General features: G+C 38.9%; 2 protein-coding genes across 2 annotated transcripts; one reads left to right on the forward strand and one right to left on the reverse strand.

The window, feature by feature from the left end:
* Window positions 1-125: 125 nt before the first annotated feature.
* Window positions 126-8433, reverse strand: slc12a9 (solute carrier family 12 member 9; the record flags this gene model as incomplete). The annotated part of the gene is made up of 14 exons (XM_079248191.1): window positions 8347-8433; window positions 5608-5849; window positions 5331-5465; window positions 5075-5212; window positions 4684-4986; window positions 4489-4596; window positions 3966-4077; window positions 3684-3841; window positions 3520-3602; window positions 3143-3267; window positions 2254-2446; window positions 1997-2171; window positions 1074-1220; window positions 126-967 (listed from the first exon to the last, which is right to left on the reverse strand). Exons 2-14 carry the CDS (start codon window positions 5810-5812, stop codon window positions 126-128), a joined length of 2724 nt encoding a protein of 907 aa, XP_079104317.1. The 5' UTR covers window positions 5813-5849; window positions 8347-8433.
* A 1462-nt stretch (window positions 8434-9895) lies between these two features.
* Window positions 9896-20734, forward strand: gnb2 (guanine nucleotide binding protein (G protein), beta polypeptide 2). The gene is made up of 10 exons (XM_079248287.1): window positions 9896-10393; window positions 12104-12184; window positions 12282-12320; window positions 12927-13033; window positions 13727-13790; window positions 14543-14705; window positions 17388-17454; window positions 17533-17734; window positions 18357-18573; window positions 19144-20734. The coding sequence occupies exons 2-10, from the start codon at window positions 12128-12130 to the stop codon at window positions 19248-19250; spliced, it is 1023 nt and encodes a 340-aa protein (XP_079104413.1). The 5' UTR covers window positions 9896-10393; window positions 12104-12127; the 3' UTR covers window positions 19251-20734.
* The last annotated feature ends 349 nt before the right edge of the window (window positions 20735-21083 follow it).

The raw sequence follows: 21083 nt of genomic DNA on the forward strand, positions 1-21083 counted from the left end.
CAGTACAGTAATATTTATTTAAAATAAATTAAATAAATTGTTAATTTCATTTTACTTATATTTAAGTAAACAATACTTGCATGTATAATATCAAATGAACAAACCTCATCAATACAAGCACATGCTCAGAGATCGGTGTATGTCACTGGGGTGACACCATGAATCAAGAGTGTTGGCCCCAAACCGTTGGTCACAGCTTCCAGCTGAGCCAAGTACTGCTGCGATTGGCTGCGATGAGCAGGAGGCCGGGGTAAATACAGGAAGCGCACAGCCGCTTGTGAGCTGTGCTCCATCAACATGCTGTTCACCGCAGACAAGAAGTGCTCTGATAAAACCTGTATTGACGTTGCAGAGGGCTCCCCCTTTGGCAGAGAGTGGTGCTGCACCACAGAGTCCCACGGCACGATCTTTATGGACGCCCTGATTCTCAGCTTCTTCAGCAGCTCTCTAAATGTCTCTTCATTCACCACCCAGCCCTGGTCACACGAGCCGCTTTCCACATTCAGGAAGATTCTCATTCTTGCATAGCGCCATTTGCTAGACATGTTGAGAACACAGGCCATCTGCAGCAGAAAAAGGCTGCACACATCCTGATAGTCACTGTTGCCTGGCTGGAGCAGGTTAAGAGGCCACACATCTATAGTCCGTTCTGATCCGTCAACTTTGCTGCCTTTACATTCTCCCTGCAGCTGGAAGAAGTATCGACCAAGACAAACATTTTTATTCATTTTAAGGGCGTCAGATATTATGCCAACATACTCCTCTGGTGACAGCCATCGAGGACTCTCAACATGTCGAACAGGGGGAAAATGGGCCTGCAATGATGGCAAGTCAACTCCAAAATTATATTCCCCCTCACTGCCCTGTCCCACTGATGAATGACAGAAGGCAGAGTCTTGCAAGAAGAAGTCATCAGGAGTGCAGCTGTCATAGTAACCCAGTATCAGCATGTTGGGCTTCATGCCACCTTGTAGAGAAATAAACATCAGAATGTGCATGATTCAATATGGCAAAGCAAACTGGTAATCTGTACTGAATGTGGGAAACATATTGAGGAAAAAAACTAAATTTACCGAGGCCTGTGATGCGCAGCAGGTGCTGAGTTCCTTGTCTGACTGAGGGAGAGAGCGTCAGGTCTACAAAGGCCTTCACTCCAAGTTTATCGACTAGGCTGAGCCAGAAGTTGTACTGCTGTTGGACTGGGTCTGATGGCAGGGTGTCTGCAACACAAAGATGGCAGAAATTACTTTACTGAACATATCTGAATTACTGTAAGATAAAATCATGAATTGAGCTTTTATTTAATAGAGTGCAATTGATGAGAAGAGCTTCACGTTACTTGGAGCAAGTAAAAGTATTTATACTGTTTTTTTATTTATTTATTTTTATTTATTTAATTTCTATCTAGTTATTCTATAACAATCTGCCAAACGCTTCAAATTCATGTTAAATATCCCAAAATAATTCATGTAAGGTTAATTAAATATTTTTTGGAAAAAGGAAATTCAAGGTAAAAACAGTTTGGGTAAAATCTTTTGGACTTTCTAAGTTCAGCTGTATTTTAATATGTTTGACAATCTTTTCAAGCTTTAAAAATGTACTTTATGCTGCTGATAAACTGCAATTTAAAATTTATTTCTCAATAGAAATATTTACATCAGTGTTACTCTCTTGCATATTTGTGAGTGTAGACTTTTAACAACAAAATATTGCAGAAGATCCAGATGTTTAGAGAGTCAGAGATGAAAAACACTTCCAGATACATGACAGTTCCAGAAGTAAGGTGTGGTCTACATGCCTGCCCAACTTGCAGAGCATCACACATGGAATTTGAGTTAAACAATAAATCACACACCGAATCAGGATGACAGTTTTTCCACAATGTGCAAAATTAATATCAGTAAAGGATGTCACTGCAAAGGAAATAAATTCATAAGATAATAATAAAATACTATTAGTTGCAGATGGAAACAACAAATAACCCACTGAGCATTACCCAGATCTCCCAGCTGCACATGACCTAACACATACAGTCCTCCTTTCTTCAGCTGGTTTACAAACAGGATGAGCTGACAGGAGGAGCGTGGGTTAGACACCATCAACAACACCTGCGGTCTCCAAAACTTCACATGGTCCTTCCTCACATCCAGCATCAACAGATACTTCCGTACCTTAACAACAGGCGACAAAGAAAAAGAGCATCATTGAAAAACTGTTCATATCAGACATGCACGTGTACGCGTGTGCGGATACCTGATGGAAAATGAGAGCCTGGCTAATGTAGCCCCAGCTGCTGGTGGGCGATCTGTAGTGAAGGAAAAGAAGCAGCAGCAACAGGAGGACGATGCTGCCTGAAGAGTACACTGGGTTAATGACGAACATCATGACCAGACAGCTGAGAATACCCAGCAGGCAGGTGTGCCAGGAGAACAGCTGGAAGGTCGGCCTGTGAAACACAAAGACACGAAAGAGATGTAGAGAAACTGAAACGAAGGTTACTTTTTAAGATGATTTGTTAGCATTGTAGCTGCACAGCAACCCTCAGTTAAATAAAGCATAGACTATTTATGTAGGCCAGATCCTAGCATGCTTAGTCAACTGGAAATGCTAATTTCTCATTGATTTAAAACAGGTGTGTTGCAGCAGGGAAACTCTGAACACTTGTAGGATCGCAGCTCTTGTGGACCAGAGTTGACCACCCCTAATGTCTGAAGTGATGGATTGAAAATTCTGCAAACTGTTAAATATTTTTTATGACATTTGCAATACAAAACAATCAACTTGGCATCACAGTGGAGCAGAAGCTTCTTATATTTTTTCCCCCCTCAAAAATAGTTTGACGGCTAGTTTTAGAGTCATAAATATAAATGAGCAAAACAGAGACAGAGCAAGACAAAGAGTGAGACAGAACCAATGCTCCAGACTAGATGGCAGAGAACTTTGCATCATAAGTTCAAGGTTTTCAACTAATTCAATTACAAAGCCTACTTTACTTTTCCTTATTATTCAAGTACATGTACAGTAAGTGTATTAAGGATTTACCTCCCATTACAGTAACATGTTACTGTAATTTCTTCTTTAAAAAAGCAATGATGAGGTTCTATCTTTTTGAGGTTACAGAGAAAACAGTAACAAATCTTACCTGAAGTTTGGTGCAGAAGCCCACTCAAGAGCTAAACAGGCCAGGTCGACTGCAGCGTAGGCAAGCAGGTAAAAAACAGTCACCAGACTTGCCACATTATTAAGCTGCCCTGCAAACACCACACACTGAAACACAAACACACCCACAAGTTATGTCAGGAAACCAAAGGACCTTCCGTCTGGCATCTGGAAGGTCTGAAAGTCAATCTCCAGCTCCTCAGTGTGTTGATGTGTTCTTTGGGCATCGTATATTGAGAAAATATGTATAATAATACACAATGAGAGTAACATAGGGAGTTCAGGCTTAAATAGGTGCCTTTTTAAGTTTACCATGTTCCCAATTTACCATTTACATAACTGCATGCTGCAGAAACTCACCTGTGCAAGGCCCCAAGTGTACAGAACTGCCATCCAAGGATTCCCAGAGTTCGATGTGATGGCAGCTGGGGCTAATGGCAACCCTGTGAACAAAACACAAATCTTTTAGGAAAGTCATCAAAATGTAAAAAAGGAATTAATATTAAAAAATTTATAAGTCTTACCAAAGAGTTTGTCCAGAGCGAGAGCATGGAGGATGCGAGAAGCTCCGATCATGGCGCACATTGCAGCTGACAAAGAGGCACAGTATATTCCAATAGTGACAAATGGCGGCCATAAGTTGATTTGTTGGAAAAACCCATAATCCTGAATCAAAAGGTTCCTCAAAACAAGAACAAATATATATTCCATTTAAGGTTTGCCAAAAATGTTTACAATTCACATTTCTTATTTGAGTGTTGATCCACGTGTTCCTATCGGAAATGTGTTTATAAACCATTTCAGACCTGTCACATGTTGCACTGGCCAAGATGAAGAGCAGGACATAGACTGTAAATGTGTAAAATACAGCTATGATGGTGCCTTTAGGAATGGAAATACTTGGAGTCTTCAGCTCCCCTTCACAGATGTAAAAAACAAAAGCAAAAAAATCAGCACATATGCATTTTTCATATATGTGGCAGCAACATATGAGCATCTTTGGATAAATTATGAAAATCTGTGCTACGACAGCTCAATGTACCCCTTTTAAAATAAACATGCAATACTTTACTGTCATTGGCTAAAATGACCTCATATTCAAGCAAATGTGTCTGTGACCCACATGAAAACTTGAAATTTAGAGAAGCAAAACAAACAATATTTTCCACTAAAACATTTTTTGTTAAAAAAAACCCAACAGAAATATTGAACATTTTGACTATTTATTTAAAATCTATACCCTAGTAGCAAATAAACGTATGCTGCTATTCGTACTGATATCCTGTAGTTCAATGGCATTATATTTGGAATATTCTGACAAGCTGTAACCTGACATGTTGGCTCCAGCCATGATTCCAGTGCAGCTGGTGAACAAGACAGCAAACACAGTGGAAAAAGACATGACAGAGTTGGTGCTGTAGTCCAAAGAGTAACCAGCTGGGGGCAAAAAAATATAAAGGAAAGTAATATCAGGACAGATGATAAATAGATGCTTATATATCCCTAATTAGTATTAACACTCACGGCCCAGGTTGTTCCTTAGTGTGGTAGCGCTGTAACCTGTGTAGCTGGCATTGTAGCGGAGGGTTTGGTTACCAGGACCCTGATGAGTGATGACAAAGTCCTGAGGTTTGACTGCTGCTGAACTGATGAAGATGGACAATAATGATATGGTGACCACCAGCAGGATGACGAAGGCGGTGCGGGAGTAAATGTGGGCGCCCACCAAACACACAAGCAGGCACAACAAGAGTACCACTGAAGAGTACAGCACTGTGTACCAGTAACCCTGAGGAAGCACCCGCACCCCATGAGAAACAGATGACTCTGAATATGAAGAAAAAAAAAAGGCACAAAACATCAACAGCGAGGCAGGTGAGTGCAATTAGTTAACAAGAAAAGCAAACAAACTTACCAGGATCTGCACCAAATATATCAAGTATGGCTTCCACAAGACCCAGCACATATTCGCCACATGCAAACACTTTGGCCAGGAAGAACATCAAACCAATGCTTCCCCCGAACTCAGGCCCCAAAGACCGGCTTATCATATCTGGTCTCATGTTGTTAAGACTTGATTCAGCATTAAAACTGTCGGCAAAATGACTAACCTTTCCAGAAAAACAAAGAAAACATTCAATAACTAAAATCTGTTTGCTTGGTAAGGATACAATATGCTCCTCCACCCTGTATGGCACCATTGGTGGAAATTGCACAGATGGACAAGATTGTAAGAGATATGATGGTGTAGGCGACAACCACCATTAACAGACCCTGCAGCAGCCCCGCATGACCAACCACAAAGCCTGTAAAGGGAGACCAGACGACCGTGAGTCACTTCTGCACAATGATTCAGTTATACTGTACATGCACTACACAAACATCCCCATTTACAACCCAGAGCCTTTTTTTTCCATCTCTGAAGTCTCCAGTCATGCTTTTACACACCTGTTCTGAGAAACAACACAATGCTGAACATGGAAAGGACGGTCGGCACCATCACCCCGAAAAAGGTGTTCAGCCTCCGAGGGTCCTGACTTGGTTTTTCAGAGCTGGATTCCTGGCTGGAGTCTCTCACAGCTCCACATGTAGCTGTGGTCATAGTCAGACCACACACCCCTGAGGTGATCAGAGGGGTGTGTTCGTTTGACATGGCTGCTGCGAGGAGGCCTCAGATTAGCTTTACAACCCTGTGAAAAAGAAAATTATTAAGAATAGATTTTAAAAAAAAAGAAAAAAAAAGAAAGACATGTTACAACTGAACTGAATCTGCTGCTGTCTAGAAAGGGTTTCTTCTGGAGAGGATGGTCTCCAGCCGCCTCCATCTGCTCTGCTGCCTTGTGTGTAAAACAGATTGCTCTCCACTCTTAAGCCCTGCAGGCAAACATTCAGCCAGGCTCCAGATTACTAGATACACATCAGAACGACGATCTAAAGAGGTTGAATCCTCTAAAAGTGAGGATGGTTAAGAGTTTACAAGTCTGTGAGTGTCAGTTCAAGATATACAATACATAATATTATTAGAAGATTCTGAGAACCTGGAGAAATCTCTGTTGGGGAGTCATAAAGCTGAGCCAACTCATACTGAACGGATGTTATGTTCAAGCTCTGAGACAGCACTGGATTAGAAATGGACATTATCCTGTGCTGCTAAACTCAGAAAGTCATTGTCAGCTAACGTGCTTGCTGTTCAGATTTTTTATTTGTCTAACAAATAGGCCTTGTTATGAACACACAACACAAAGTCAGCATCTGGGATTGTTTGGAGATGCATTTGTGTGCATGGAAATGTTGCATATCTGTGAGGGAAAGTTTAATATTGAAGTAACAGAGGTAATGCTGAATTACACATACAGGTTTTGGAGATATGCTGTCACACAGTGTCATATTGTTAATGAGTGGCTTGCTTATTTTAGCAAGACAATACCATGCTACACATACTAGAGACCTAGCAACATGAGTCTGTAGTAAGAAACGCTAAGCTTGTCTTGCTGCAATACAGGTATGCCACCAACTGCAAACATCTGCTGCAATATGAAACCTAAGAGACTTAAACTTTTGAGCAGCTGCAAGATAAAATATAAAACTTAGCTTTCAAAACCATTGGTTTGCAAACAGTTACAGACAGTGAAACAAATGCAACACATTAGTCAAATTTCTCATTTTTTAGTTGCATGACTGACCATTGGTCTTCATTTCTGGAAGTATTTCATGAAGGACAGACAGAACAATATGTCTGCAGTTATAAGCTTAAAGTATAACCATAAACTAAAAGGAAGAAATAATCACAGTTGTTGTATCGACAGGCAATAAACTGTACAGTCGTAATAAATGAAGGGGGCTTCATTTCTCACACATTGTTATCCTTTTTTCCCCCAGGAGACACGCTGAATGGATGAGGATCTTTTGTGAAAATGGATGCATGAAATTCACTTTCAGGTACAGTAAATTTGTGTTAAACATTCTCCCACTTTTCAAAAAGACACAGTCTTGGCCTCACATTGCTTTTGCTCCTTCCAGATCATCATAATAACAGAGACGGTCATGTGCCAAGAAGCACATGTCCTGCAATCATTTCTAAAATACTTAGTCAGATAGAATTGTTGCATGACCTTTTAGTGTACAAAGAAAAATAAAAATTTTTATATTTTTTTTTACACAAGACAGAAGTGGATCAAGCACTGAGATGCCCTTAGAGAGAGCTCGTATCTCACAATTCTTCATTAAAGGCTCCCACTCACACTTGAGGTTGGTATTTGCAGTCAGCTGATTCACAGCAGCTTGTTTGTTTTTACAAGTAACTCAGACCAAAGAAGAGGATGTCTGAACTGTGAAGCAAATCTTTCTGTATTCAGGTGGCCTCAGCTGTCCTCTAACTATCAGCATTCAGTCCTCAAGGGTGCAGTTTTCATCGCTGGAGCAGGTGAGCTTCTCTGTTCAGCTACATGAGTCACATGAGAGCAAACCCAAAGTAGAACGCAGACAAGCATGTACAAGACATAACCCCATTACTGTGATCACACCCAGTCACAAGGCATACGTGGACAAGATGGAGATTAGGCTATAAATTGAATACTTTTTATTAATCAGCATCAATTTATGAAGCAAACCTACTCTCACGTGAGAGGATGTTGCTTTATTTTCTTCATAGATATGCTACAAAGTGGAAGGAGCTTTTAACCCTGTCATCACCTAATACATAGCAGTGGTTTCAGAGAGGAAGTTAAGTGAGAACTACTTGCCTCTGCTGTTGATGCTGACACTCCTTGCATGTTCCGCAGGAGGCTGCTGATGACGCACTGAATTTATGATACTGCTGCAGCTCGGCATAATCTGTGTCAGATCTAATAAGGTTTTTTTTTGTTTTTTTTTTTGGATCAGTGACTAAAATAAATAACCATTTATTCCACAGGATAATTGCATGAGCATGTGCGGTATAAAAAAAAAAGTTTGGCATTCTTAATGGTGAAAACCTGAATAATTTGCGCACTTGCTACTTCGTTGACGTATTTGTTTACCCTTGCGAGGTGAAGGTCAGGAAGTTTCCACGCCTCGCCGACCACTCTGCTTTATTTTTTTTTAATTCTCCTGTATGCCATTCAAACAAACATCCTTGATGTTTGCGACCAGACCAGAAGCATCGTGGTGCAAATCCCCGCATAAACACAGGAAAACTGCCAAGCTTACCTCGCTGCTTCTCTCTGCGTTGCTTCACCCACTTCCTGCTTGAAAACTCCTTATTTTGTGTGGGCCCCCCCACTGAGGCTGGTCGCTTCACAATGCCCCGGCGGTGTAGAGATGATGTTCCGGATCAGCAGTTGACCGTCAGATGTGACCGCAGCAGGTCGTCCTGTGGACGGGGGATGTGCTGCTCCGAGAGCTGGATGCTGTCTGTGGAAGATGTGCTGCCCAATAACAACATATCAATTGTGTCACGCCTCGTTTCCCGTCTGTTATTTGCTTCAAAGTGTCACGGGAGAGCAGATAGTACCCATGTGACTCCCCATAGGGGAGGGCAAAAACATCTAAAAAATGAGCAAAGGTACTGTTGGTTTAGAGTAACCACGCCCCTATTTTCCAGAGCTGTCAAACTTGGCCTAATCTGTAATTTAACTTAAAATAAGTGTAAAGCAGTAAGTAATCATTCGTCATTTCAAATTTTTATTTATTTTGTGTAAGCTAAGACAAAATCAATGGACAACTGAGCGCAGCAAACTGATGAAAAGTTGTATTATGAGCCTGGGCTGTAATGCCACTTGTTACCACCAGGGGTCACGATATAACATCACGCTTTTCTACAGAGGGGCACGTGATCTCAGCTTGTAACCTTTTTTTCTCTCTCTTTTCTTTTTTTCTTTCTTTTTTTTCAGGATCTGGGCAGGATTCATCACTCCATAAGACCTGTTATCACTGACAAATAAAGGGATGCAATGTTGGATGCAAAGCTTTAAAATGACTGAAGAACTATTGCTCAAGAAATCTTATCCTAAAGACATCAGTAGTAACTCAAAACTTTTACATTCTTGGGGATGTAATTTAAAAAAAAAAAAAAATGTAATTTTTAATTACATTTAATTTGATTTAATCTCGGAAAATTAGAACCTTGTGTTGGCTGATACTTTTGATTATCAATTTTATGTAAAGATTTTATTGCTTTTCTGTACATTTCATATTATATTCTGTACACGACCTGAATTTTGCATTTCTTTACTGCTGTTGAACAAAGAATGTTCAGATTGTATGGATGTTTATAGGCATGCGTCCAAATATGTGCACTGGAACAAAGAAGTAGGATATTTGCAGAGAAGGCGTATTTTGTGTCCTTCACTTTTGAAATGAGCTTATATAAGAAATTAAATCAATCTTGATAAAAGCTTAGGATTTCAAAAATGAATAAATCTCCAGTTCCCTGTGTATAAGAGTAAATTTATATCAATCATATGGCAGAATACCATACTGTATTTCTATTAGAAAAATTGAGGTTAAGTGAAAATAAAAAGCACTGATGCGTGATTGTAAACTTAAAACCAGTAGGCTATAATATGGAACCGTGTGGATTAATGAGGCCATAATTTCTTTAAACTAAAGGAAAATACACATTTTGCCTTCTGATGACTTAGTTCTTGCAATCTGTCGCTTCTTTATGATCATTTAACGCAGTTCGCATATTTCTGTTAATGGTTTGAGCTGAAGGCGGCTGATATCCTGGATGAAGTGTCGGCAGAAGGAGGGAGGAGGCAACCAGCGAGAGGAAGGAAACGAGGATAACGTCACGAAGACTCAGAGTAAAACGGGTTGAACGGTGTTTAATGGACGATCCTTGATGCGGGCCAGGGGAAGAACTGGGGCCAACTGTTTTTTGTTCACGCCGATTTGGACAAAAAAAATGTTTTTGTTTACGCAGCGGCTGTAACTGAAGGCAGAGCGTGTCGGAGAGGAAACCGCAGCGCAGCGCAGCAGATCGCATCTTTTTCTTTCATTTTTTTTCCCTGGAGCTCCTGTGAAGCAGAGAAATGGAAATGTTTGCAGCCCTCCTCCGTTTGGCTGTTTACTGAAGAAGGGCTTGGAAACAGCCTAGTCGTGACACACGGAACTTTTTTTGTGTGGATCTCCCCAGAACTTCATCTTTAATGCGTGAAAAAGACACATAATTCATTCCTCCACGGCATTTTGGGGACGCTGCTCTCAGTGTTTAAAAAAAAAAAAAAAAAAAAAGCATCGGGAGAATTAACAGGTAGCCACCCTTTATCAAACGCTTTGACAGCAGCCGTACAGTCGGTCAGCCTTTTCTGAGTAAAATGGCTGGGGGATGATGTGCGTATTCATGGAATCGTTTAGAGCCATCGATTGTATCTGCATCCGCATTTCAAGAGCTCGGTTTGTAGATGGGGTGGAAAGAGGTGGTTAAGGCCTTCACGACTGTGCTGATCAATGGATTGCCTTCGTGGAGCTAGTCTTCTGGTGTGGCTCTGTAAATACGGCTGATACTGAGATAAAATCCTCGTCCTGAAGTGCATCTGAAAGCTATGTACCACTGGTCTTGGATTTAATTTCAGATGGGGCTTGCATTTACATTGTGTCACTGTAACATCTTTTTCTGTCATGTATGCAGCAGTGCTTGAGCCTCCGCACTATCCTCCAGCTGCAGATGTAGCCATGTCAGTGTAGTTCCACATCAGATATGCGTCCAGAGGGGTGGGGCCACTCAGTCTTAGCATCTTTGAATTTCTGTCACCGTGTGCTTTGAAACATACTCTCAAAGGGTAGTTATCTCATCATCAAGAGGATAGTTTCTTGTCTGCTGTTGGGCATCATGTCTGTTCAGGTGGAAATCTGTGTCTCTTTTTACACCTTGTCCACTGACATCATGTCTACATCACGAATCTGCATCTCTTCCAGCTGATGCTCACAGGCAGCAAAAACATGCATCTGAGCATCTGGTTGGACTCATTCAGGCCTGATCTCTGATGACCCCCCTCCCCCAGCCTTTTTCTGCTCCTCATTGGCTAAATGAGCAGCTGTGCCAGGAGACTCGGGCCTATGATGCACCCCTTTTGGCTTCCATTAGTGCTGTGAGATCCATCTGGTCGCAGGTTTCTCATGGGAGCAGTCCTCTACTGTAGCAAAATGCTCCTCCTTGCAGAGTGTGTCACTGTATGCATGTTTGTTGTCGAGGGTTCTTGGGAATTTAAACCACTGAGCAAAATGCAAATAGGCCCCTCGTGCAGGAAGCTATTTGAATGTGTTACTGTTCTCCTCCAGGAACTGGAAATTCTGCTTCTTACTGAAAACATGACTTGACATACGGTGTGTAACCTCAGGGACTCACAGCTAAGAATACATGGTGTTTAAAATGTAAAGATCTGTGTTTTGACAGAAGATCAATAACGACTGTGTCCAGCATTAATGTGCAGCCTGACTGACCTGTATACACACTTCTTTAAAGGAAATGTTCCCTCTCCATCCCCTGCCTGCCTGCTAGCAGAACTGGCAGCTCTGTAGTGGCTTAGTCACTACAGATTATTCTTCCTAGTTAAACCAGGCACGGTTTCACAGTCATAAACAGATTACAAGTGTTTTATTTTCTCACTGTGGCTGCAGTAAACCTTAGGGATTAAATAGGTTCCATTATATGATTATTATATTTCCCCAAATCCCAGGATGATTAAAGAAATATTTAAAGTAAACAATTTTGCTTATTTGAATGATATTTGATTAAAGCTAATTCTTGGATTACTGGATTATGAAAGCATGATACTATATCATCTCAGATGGGATTTAATAAATACTTGTAGCTGGGAGTTGTTTTTTTTTGTTTTTTTTTTTTAAATGAAGATAAAGCTTTATTTAAATTTGATTTTGTCAACATGACCCTGAATTGGAATAGGCTTTATAGAATGAATGAATGAATGAATGACAATAAAAGCTGTGCTCTAACCAACAGGGGACTGCTTGGACAAATTAAAAAATGAGTGAGCTGGAGCAGCTTCGCCAAGAGGCCGAGCAGCTTCGGAACCAGATAAGAGTAAATTGTGTTTTTTAAAGTTCTTTAGCATTAAATGTGACTTTAGTAACCTGTGTTGACATGCTGTTTTTCTGCTTGTGATTCCTTTTTACATTAGGATGCTAGGAAAGCATGTGGAGATTCTACACTTACACAGGTAAAGGCTGCTGAATGTAAATGTTATGTGATGAGAAAGATGGGAAATATTTTGGTTGGCCTCATTTTAGAGATTAGCTTTAGTCATAAATATGAAGTCATCATGGACAGGCACAGATGTTATCTTATTCTTCTATTTTATAGCCAGTGACACTGTTTGAGAGTCTTGACAGGTTTTTTAATGAAAAGTATATTAAATCACTCTTTCAAATAATGTTTTATATGAGACAAATATTTATATGCAAAAACCTTTCAAAAGTGTCCATGTGCATTGCAGTTGGATGGAAATGACTGTTGTTTTTGTTACATTTTTAAAAAAAAAAAAAAGAAAATGTAATGTAGCGTGGTTGCCACACAGGCTTTCCTCTCAGTTAGGTGAAGCTCAGTTTCTTAAAACTAAGAATGGAAAAGTTTAAAGATTTAATTTTAAGCCGAAATCTCGACGCCACAGGGTAACTTAACATTAAATATGTTTACTTTTACCCTTACAATAAGTCACATCGCAACCATTTTTATTTATATTGTCTGAAAGTTTACACTATTCTCGAATTTTCCAACATATGTATGGGAGGAGGACTGAATTAAACTTATTTCCTGACAAACTTAGATGGCTGCTGGTCTGGATCCTGTGGGACGGATTCAGATGCGGACAAGACGCACTCTCCGTGGCCACCTCGCCAAGATCTATGCCATGCACTGGGGTTCAGATTCTAGGTGAGACTGTACTCCTGTAACTTAGTGCTATTGATCCCCTGCTTTGTTAAATGAAGCAATAGCTCATATCCATATTTTTTGGTATGTGGATATTACAATGAAATCATCACAATGAAATCGATACAGAAATGGTGATTCAGGATGAACTGTTAGAGCAAAGTCATAGTTTGCTGGTAGGTGCTGATGACCAGTGCTAGATAATGTTAACATGCTAGCTAGCACATTATTCTTACATGGTGAACATGAGCGACAGCATTATATAATTATATGCTCATTTACAGCTGCACAAAATCATTTGTTACATCAGTGTTTGAACTCAATTTTACTCTACGTTCCTGTTTACTATTGTTTTTATCAGATTATTATTCAAAGCATTGTTTGTTCTGGGATTTTTGTACAGAAAAAAAACCAACTAAGCACCATATGAAATAGCATAATTATATCTGAGTGAGATGTAGTGTTTGCTACCAAATAACAGATTGTTATCTTTAATTTTTTGGGTCTTCTTGGAGCCAAGGTGCAAACGTTGAAAACAAAAACAACCTTTGTGCGTGTTATAAATACTGCATAGTGGTGTCTGGATGGCGTGCACAGGCAGGACAGTACTTCAGCATATGTCTTGAAAATGTAAGCGTAGTGTAATGTGCAAAAATAGCATAAATGTTTTTGTATATTCTCTTTCCATCTGTACAGGCTCCTGGTTAGTGCCTCTCAAGATGGTAAACTGATCATTTGGGACAGCCACACTACTAACAAGGTAAAATATGCAAGAATACTTTTTTTATGAAGTCATCATGAGTGTAATCTGTCTGAACTAGAAGTTTCTTACAGAGTGTTTGACTCACTGCAGCCTCCAGGCAAGTATTGCCAGGTCATAATGTTAACTACAGCAATAATTCTGCAACTAAATGGGACATTTATACACTTTAGGTTTTTCAAACCCCAAAAATACTTGTACTTAACCTTTTTGACCAATAGGGCCAATCAAAGTAGACTCAGTCTTTTTGAAAGGTCGAGGGCCTAAAGAGTATCTCAGAGTACAGGGGGCGAGATGATACAGATGTGTATAGTATGGGGGGAAAAAAAGCTTTGTGTTTTTGTTTCTTTTTTCAAACATTGATGTGTGTAATCTTCTTTTAGTAGAACCCAAAATTAAGATATAAACCTGTGAAAAAGTTTCATGTTTTCTCCTCAATATTAAACCATTTATATGATTATATATGGCCGTGTGATAGGCAACATCTCCAGGGTGGAGTTTTCCAGGGTGTTTTTTACCTGGAATATGCCCCAGCTTCCTGATTGGAATGAACAGTATAGAAATTGGATGGATGATGATGGTATAAACAATTTACATTTGGTTTCATCATATTTTTTTTTTTTTAAATTCAAGATAGAGACAAAATAACCTTATTATTCTAAAATATAAACAGAAATTGACTGGAGCCCTGTTAGAAATGACTGTTTCTGCTATAGAACAGACAATAAAGTTATCTTAAATCTTGAATCTAGATACACGCCATTCCCTTGCGCTCCTCCTGGGTAATGACCTGTGCTTATGCCCCTTCTGGGAACTACGTGGCCTGCGGAGGCTTGGACAACATCTGCTCAATCTACTGCTTAAAGACACGGGAGGGAAACGTCAGGGTCAGCAGGGAGCTACCTGGCCATACAGGTGAGAGAGATGCACAGCTCTTATCCACCTACAAGTTGGGTTAGATTCTTCCTGTGAGTCAAACTGATGACGCATTTCAAACAAGCATGCACAGTTCCCTGCCTCATGGGAAAACTCCACTCCCAAGCCTTTAAACAATGATTTCATTAGCGTGCTTAATTAATCACAAGGTAACACAATCATAATATGGCGGGACATCAACTCTTGTGTGTGGGAATGATATGCAACACCTGGGTTGTTTTCTTTTATTCAGCTGAACTCATTTTGTTTTACAACCTCAGTTCCAGATAAGCTGCAATACTATGATACTATGAAACATGCAAATTAATAATACCATGCAATGACCAGTGGCTCTTACTCAGTAAAGTTTTATTCACAACAACTTATATCAAATGTTGGGAGACATTTTAGTGTGAAAAAAATAATACTGGTTCATCTTAAATTTGATGGCAGAAAGACATCTCTAAAAAGTTGGAGCAGGCTGATGTTTAACACTGCAGCATTCTCTTTTAACAACAGGGGGAATATTTGGGAACTGAGGAGACAGACAGACTTCCTGGAGAAGGTTGTTGTTCCACTCTTGTCTGATACAGGATTTAGATCTTATTTAGCCTTTTCTCATATGCCAAATATTTTCTGTTGTTGAAAAGTCTGGACTGCAGGCAGGTCAGTCCAACACCTGGACTCTACTATGGAGCCATGCTGTTGTTATAAATTCATTACGTGGTTTGTTCGTACAGAAATATGCAAGGCCTTTCTTGCAAGAGATGTCCCATGTGCTCCTCTAAAACCTGTACAGTCATTTTAATCATCAATAGTACTTTACCAGATTTGCAAAATGCCAGTTCCATAGGTGTAAATATACCACAATACCATTAGAGATGCTGACTTTTGAGCAAACCGCTGATGACAAGTCAGATTGTCCCTTTCCTCTTTTCTTTTTTCATTCAAAGGGTAAAACATTCTGCTGTTTCCAAAAGAATTTACATTTATGTTTTTCTGACCGCAGAACATTTTCTTACTTTTTCCATTTTAAAATGAGTTTTGATCAAGAGAACTCACTTTTGTTTCTGGGTCATGTTTACAAATGGCTTCTTCAAGAGCAGGAGTGTCAAATTTAGTTCAGTTCAGGAAATTTAATCCCAAGTGGGATTAATAATAAATAGTAATTTATATATTATGTCAACTCTAAATATTTCCTTTTTGTTTATGTGCAAAGATGTCTGCATTTTCTTCACGAAAACATTACAAACAACCAAAATATTCTTGAGAAAAATAAGTGAAGTTTCCACAATATTTTACCAGTTTTTTTTATATTTCTTTCAGGTAATATTTATTATATTTAACATGTGAAAATATATTCATATATATTTTTCATTAAGAATCATATGTAAGTGTGAATTTATACAATTTTATAAGTATTTTTAAACTTAGACCATTTTTTACATTATATGATATGTAACATGTGTTTTTATATATTTATTATCGTTTTATGTATGAAATGGCTTATTTATTCATGAGTTTTAATCAATTAACTCTTACTGATTAAAATGAATCTACAAAACCAGAAAACCTTTAATCACAGGCATCTGGAGGTGGAAAATCTAGTATTTCACATAATGATCAGAGTAACTTTTCATGATGTAAAAGTTTATTTTGAAGTTATTTTCCACGTGTGTAGTAATCCTGACCACCTGAACTGACTCACTGTGTGATACAAACAGAAGTCACATATTAGCTTAGTCATATACCGGTAGCAAAGATAGAAGACGCTCATCCTGACTTGGAAATGTTTTATATGTAAAAAATTCCACCTCAGGTGGACAAATTAAGATTTAATTGCTTTTATTAAAACCTGCAGTTGATGTTTTCTGTCATTTTCATATTCACCAAATTCCTCACTTTAGGCCAGATCAGACTTTCTGGTGGGCTGATTTTGACCTTCAGGCCTTAACTTTGACACCCTTGTGCAAGAGCTTTATCGTACATACATTTTACAGATTAATTGCAACTATCTTTTTTTTTTTTTTTTACAAGTGTGCTTAGCACTGTGACCTCACAGCAAGAAGGTCACTGGTTCAATTCTCTGCTAGGGAGAGGTTCAATCTGTGGCCTTTCTGTGTGGAGTTTGTTACCATCCAAAGACATGCATGTTAGGGTAAATGGTGTGAGTGTTGTCTCTCTGCGTTGGCCCTGTTATGGACTGGTGACGTGTCCATGGTGTACCCCACCTCTTGCCCAATAATTACTGGGATAGGCTCCAGCATCCTGAGACACTTGATTGGAACAAGTGGTAAAGAGAATGGGTATTTTTTGCAGTGTCTTCTCTGATAGCCTTTTTCTTTTGACTGTCACTTATTTTTAAGTGACCTGTTCTTGATCATGTCCTGACAGTTTAGTCACACCAAATGAGTAATTTAAAAAAAAAAAAAAAATTAACATGTTTTCTTCAATTAGTCGTGAATAAAATATTCATTTAATTCTGTTTTGATCAAATTTATACTGCATTTGAACTTTTTTTTTGGAATTGTTGTAGTTTATTGTCACAAGGATGAGCAAATAATATGTTCAGTACTGCAGCTTAGTTTTGCTCAATAACAATAACTCGGAAAACTTTAACTGAGGCTTCGTGAAAATCAGTTTCAGTTCACCTAAATCTCTCCCTTTTTTCTCCAAAACCAGGTTACCTTTCATGTTGCCGTTTTATTGATGACAATCAAATCATCACAAGTTCAGGAGACACCACGTGGTGAGTCCCACAGTTGTGAACCCAAACACATTCCCTAGAGCTGATGATTGTTTACAGATTCTTTACTCTTTGCTTCAGTGCAATGTGGGACATTGAGACAAGTCAGCAGACCACAGTCTTCTCTGGTCACACCGGTGACGTCATGAGCCTGTCCCTGTCGCCTGACCTGCGCACCTTTGTGTCAGGAGCCTGTGACGCGTCAGTCAAACTGTGGGACATCAGGGACAGCATGTGCCGGCAAACCTTCATAGGCCACGAATCAGACATCAATGCCACCTGTGTGAGTATCCTCAAGTTACTTTGTAACCAAACTGCAAATGAAAAAATATTTAGAAAGGCCCTTTTTTTCTCTCTCTGTTTAGACAAGCATAATGGGAATTGAATGCTTAACGTGCAGTCCGTTAATGATTAAAATAATGCAAATATAGACATGATAAAATGCCAAATAACTGCCACTTGTTATATCAACTGTTGGCAGGGGTTTCTGTTTACTGTCTAGTATAAACTCAACAAAGCAGCTCTAATGAAACTTTCTTCTGTCTTATCTCCAGTTTGAGAGTAATCTAGACTGCACCAACATGTTCAACAAGATTATTCCACACCACCAGAGGATCCTAAACATTAGATGATCTCCAATTACTGTTATGGATTCAACATACAGGCTAACTGGCAGTGGCAGTGACACTATTAAAAGTAGCCACTATCAATCAAAGGTGTCAGATTCAGTGTGAGAGCAGATATTTGCAATTAGAAATAGTTTTCTGTTGTATTATTACAGCATGTAGGTAATGTGGGAACACCTCAGATTTTTTTTTCTTTAAAATTTTTATTTATATGTATGTATGTACTATTGTGTATATCATCTTCCTGCTTCTTATTCTTCTCTCTCTTTGCATCCCCAGTTCTTCCCCAATGGCAGCGCCTTCGCCACAGGCTCAGACGATGCCACCTGCAGGCTGTTCGACCTGCGAGCGGACCAGGAGCTGAGCGTCTACTGCCATGACAACATCATCTGTGGCATCACCTCTGTTGCTTTTTCACGCTCTGGCCGTCTGCTGCTGGCTGGTTACGATGACTTTAACTGCAACATCTGGGACGCCATGAAGGGAGACAGAGCAGGTGGGCAGAACAAGCGAGAGAAAGCTGAAGTGTTCCGATCGAATGCCAAAAAAGTTTGTTCCACAAAGGTTAAAAGCAAGTTACTTACATTTTTCTTTTACTCCAAATGGAAAATGTGACTGAAATATTTTAATAGGTGAACTTAAACAACACAGAGCTCAAGAGAAGGGTCCCCGATTAAAACAGCTACTTTAACATTTTGGCTAAGGAAGAGTCGTACAATCAAAGATGAAGAAAAACATGAAAACACAAAAAATTAAATATTTGTTCCAAACTATTTCAAAATAGGACTTTAATATAATAAACTTGGAGACACCAGGCAAATTTTATGATGTAATGCACATAACTGGTTTGTAAACTAACATTTATCTGCAAAATACAACAGAAATTCCCTAATTTGTTACTATTAATTTCAGGTTTATATATAATTATTGAGAAACCATTTTCAGTTATACAGAGAAGCGATTCACTGTGCTCAGTTAGGTGTTCATGAAGTCTCAGAATTGACGTCAGAGTGAAATATTTCGCAGTAACAAGTGTTCTTTTGTTTTTTTTTTGCATTTCCTGTAGGAGTCCTGGCTGGCCATGACAATCGTGTGAGCTGTCTGGGGGTGACTGATGACGGCATGGCGGCATGCACTGGGTCCTGGGACAGCTTCCTTAAGATCTGGAACTGAGCCTTGCACATAAACAACAAACACACACGTCCAGCAGCAACAGACTGCTCCCCCCTCCCAGGACACAGTTTGCACCTGTATTCACACTGTATGTAAGATTCCACAGGCAAACTTCAACATTGTACTGTACATATTATGTTAGACTTGCATATGACTTTACACACACAAACACACACACACACTGCTTGGAAGACCAGATGACACAAAACCTGAATACTTTCCACTGCTGTTTGAAGTGCACTGCAATGCACACACACGTAATCTGTAAAATATCAAATGTGACCAAAAACGGCTGAATTTTCAGCTGCTCCAATAAATACACAAAAACCACTGTTACCTGAAGCCTTTTAACACATCTCACACACCCTTTTACACATATTCCCTGAGAAACACTGCTCATCCAGTTAAGCAGGGGAGAAAATATTTTTGGACAATTATGTCTTTGTTTACAATGAAGTTCAAAATGCACTTCAGGTTTTTCTCTTCTGCTTTTGTCTCAGTACCATGTATCTCTACACCACTAATGTGAAGGAGGAATTACATAAGTCCATTAACAAAAAAAAAAAAAAGAAAAAGAAAAAAAAAAGACCAACATGTGGTTCATATCATGTAGTTACTGTTTTATTGGTATTTTCCTAGACTTTATAGTCAGTACATCTAAGGCCTATAGTATGAAACAAGAGATATCATTTATACATATTCACACTCAACTATAAAATAATTACTCGCCATTTTTCCCCCAAACAGAGTGCAGTATGAAAATTTGCCATATTACAAATAATATCTGTACCTTCATGGTCATGATCCATTAAAAATGACCATATGAAATCACCGGATTTTTAAAACCCTTTTAAATATATTGTTTTAGTGTGGATTATCAAACATGAATTTAAAGATTTACAGTAATCCCAGTGACCACTTTTAATTTTCTGTTTTTTTACATTGAGCACACAGCAAATATTTAAGAAAATACACTGGCAAACGCCAACAAATTTTGATCTGTGCTTTAACGATGTAACAATGATGCTAATTTATGCGCTCATGGTAAGCATTACTTATCTTTGTCATCTTTCCTTCCTGCTTTGGGTGCGGCAGCTGTGTTACTTCTAGCTATATAAAATTGAGATTGGTCATCTCATGCCAGCTCCACCTTTTTTATACGAACATGCAGACACACCCAGAGTTGGGAAACCATCTCTGTTTGGTTAAACCAGATAACCCAAAGATACTGTGGTTATTTAGACCCTGCCTCATACTACAGGCCCTGACTGCAAGGTTTTTTTTTTTTTTTAGCTTATTGTCATTTTATATACATTTGTTTTATTCATGTTTTCCCCGTGTGCCTCAGATACACTAATATTGATGATAATATACAGTAAAATTAACTCAAAATGATCCGGAATGAAAAGAGTGAAATAACAAAAGACATTGATACAGGCAGGAGCCAGTATTCATACTTTGACTTTGTCACTGTATTATCTGGAAATTACTCTGACATAACTGTATATAACCTGAATAAATAATAGTCTCTCCTGCCAACTATTGTGGTTTCTTTGTTAAAACATTGTCTCCAAGATAAGGGAAGGTTTTCTTCATACATACAGATAAAATCAGTGGAAAGTAAGTGTGCATTGACTGGTATTTTGAATACTTTAGTAACTTCAGTAATTTTATTATTTTAAGACATTTAGAAAAACACCATTAATAGTAATGGTGTTTTTCTTGCGCTAAATAAGTAAGACTTCTTATGTATAAAACTTTTAGAAAACACAAAATTCGCACTGAGGTTATAGTTTTTGACACCAAACAAACTTATTTAATCACCAGTGAATA

The sequence above is a fragment of the Telmatherina bonti genome (genome assembly GCF_933228915.1).
Source record: "Telmatherina bonti genome assembly, chromosome: 10".
Classification (NCBI taxonomy): Eukaryota; Metazoa; Chordata; class Actinopteri; order Atheriniformes; family Telmatherinidae; genus Telmatherina; species Telmatherina bonti.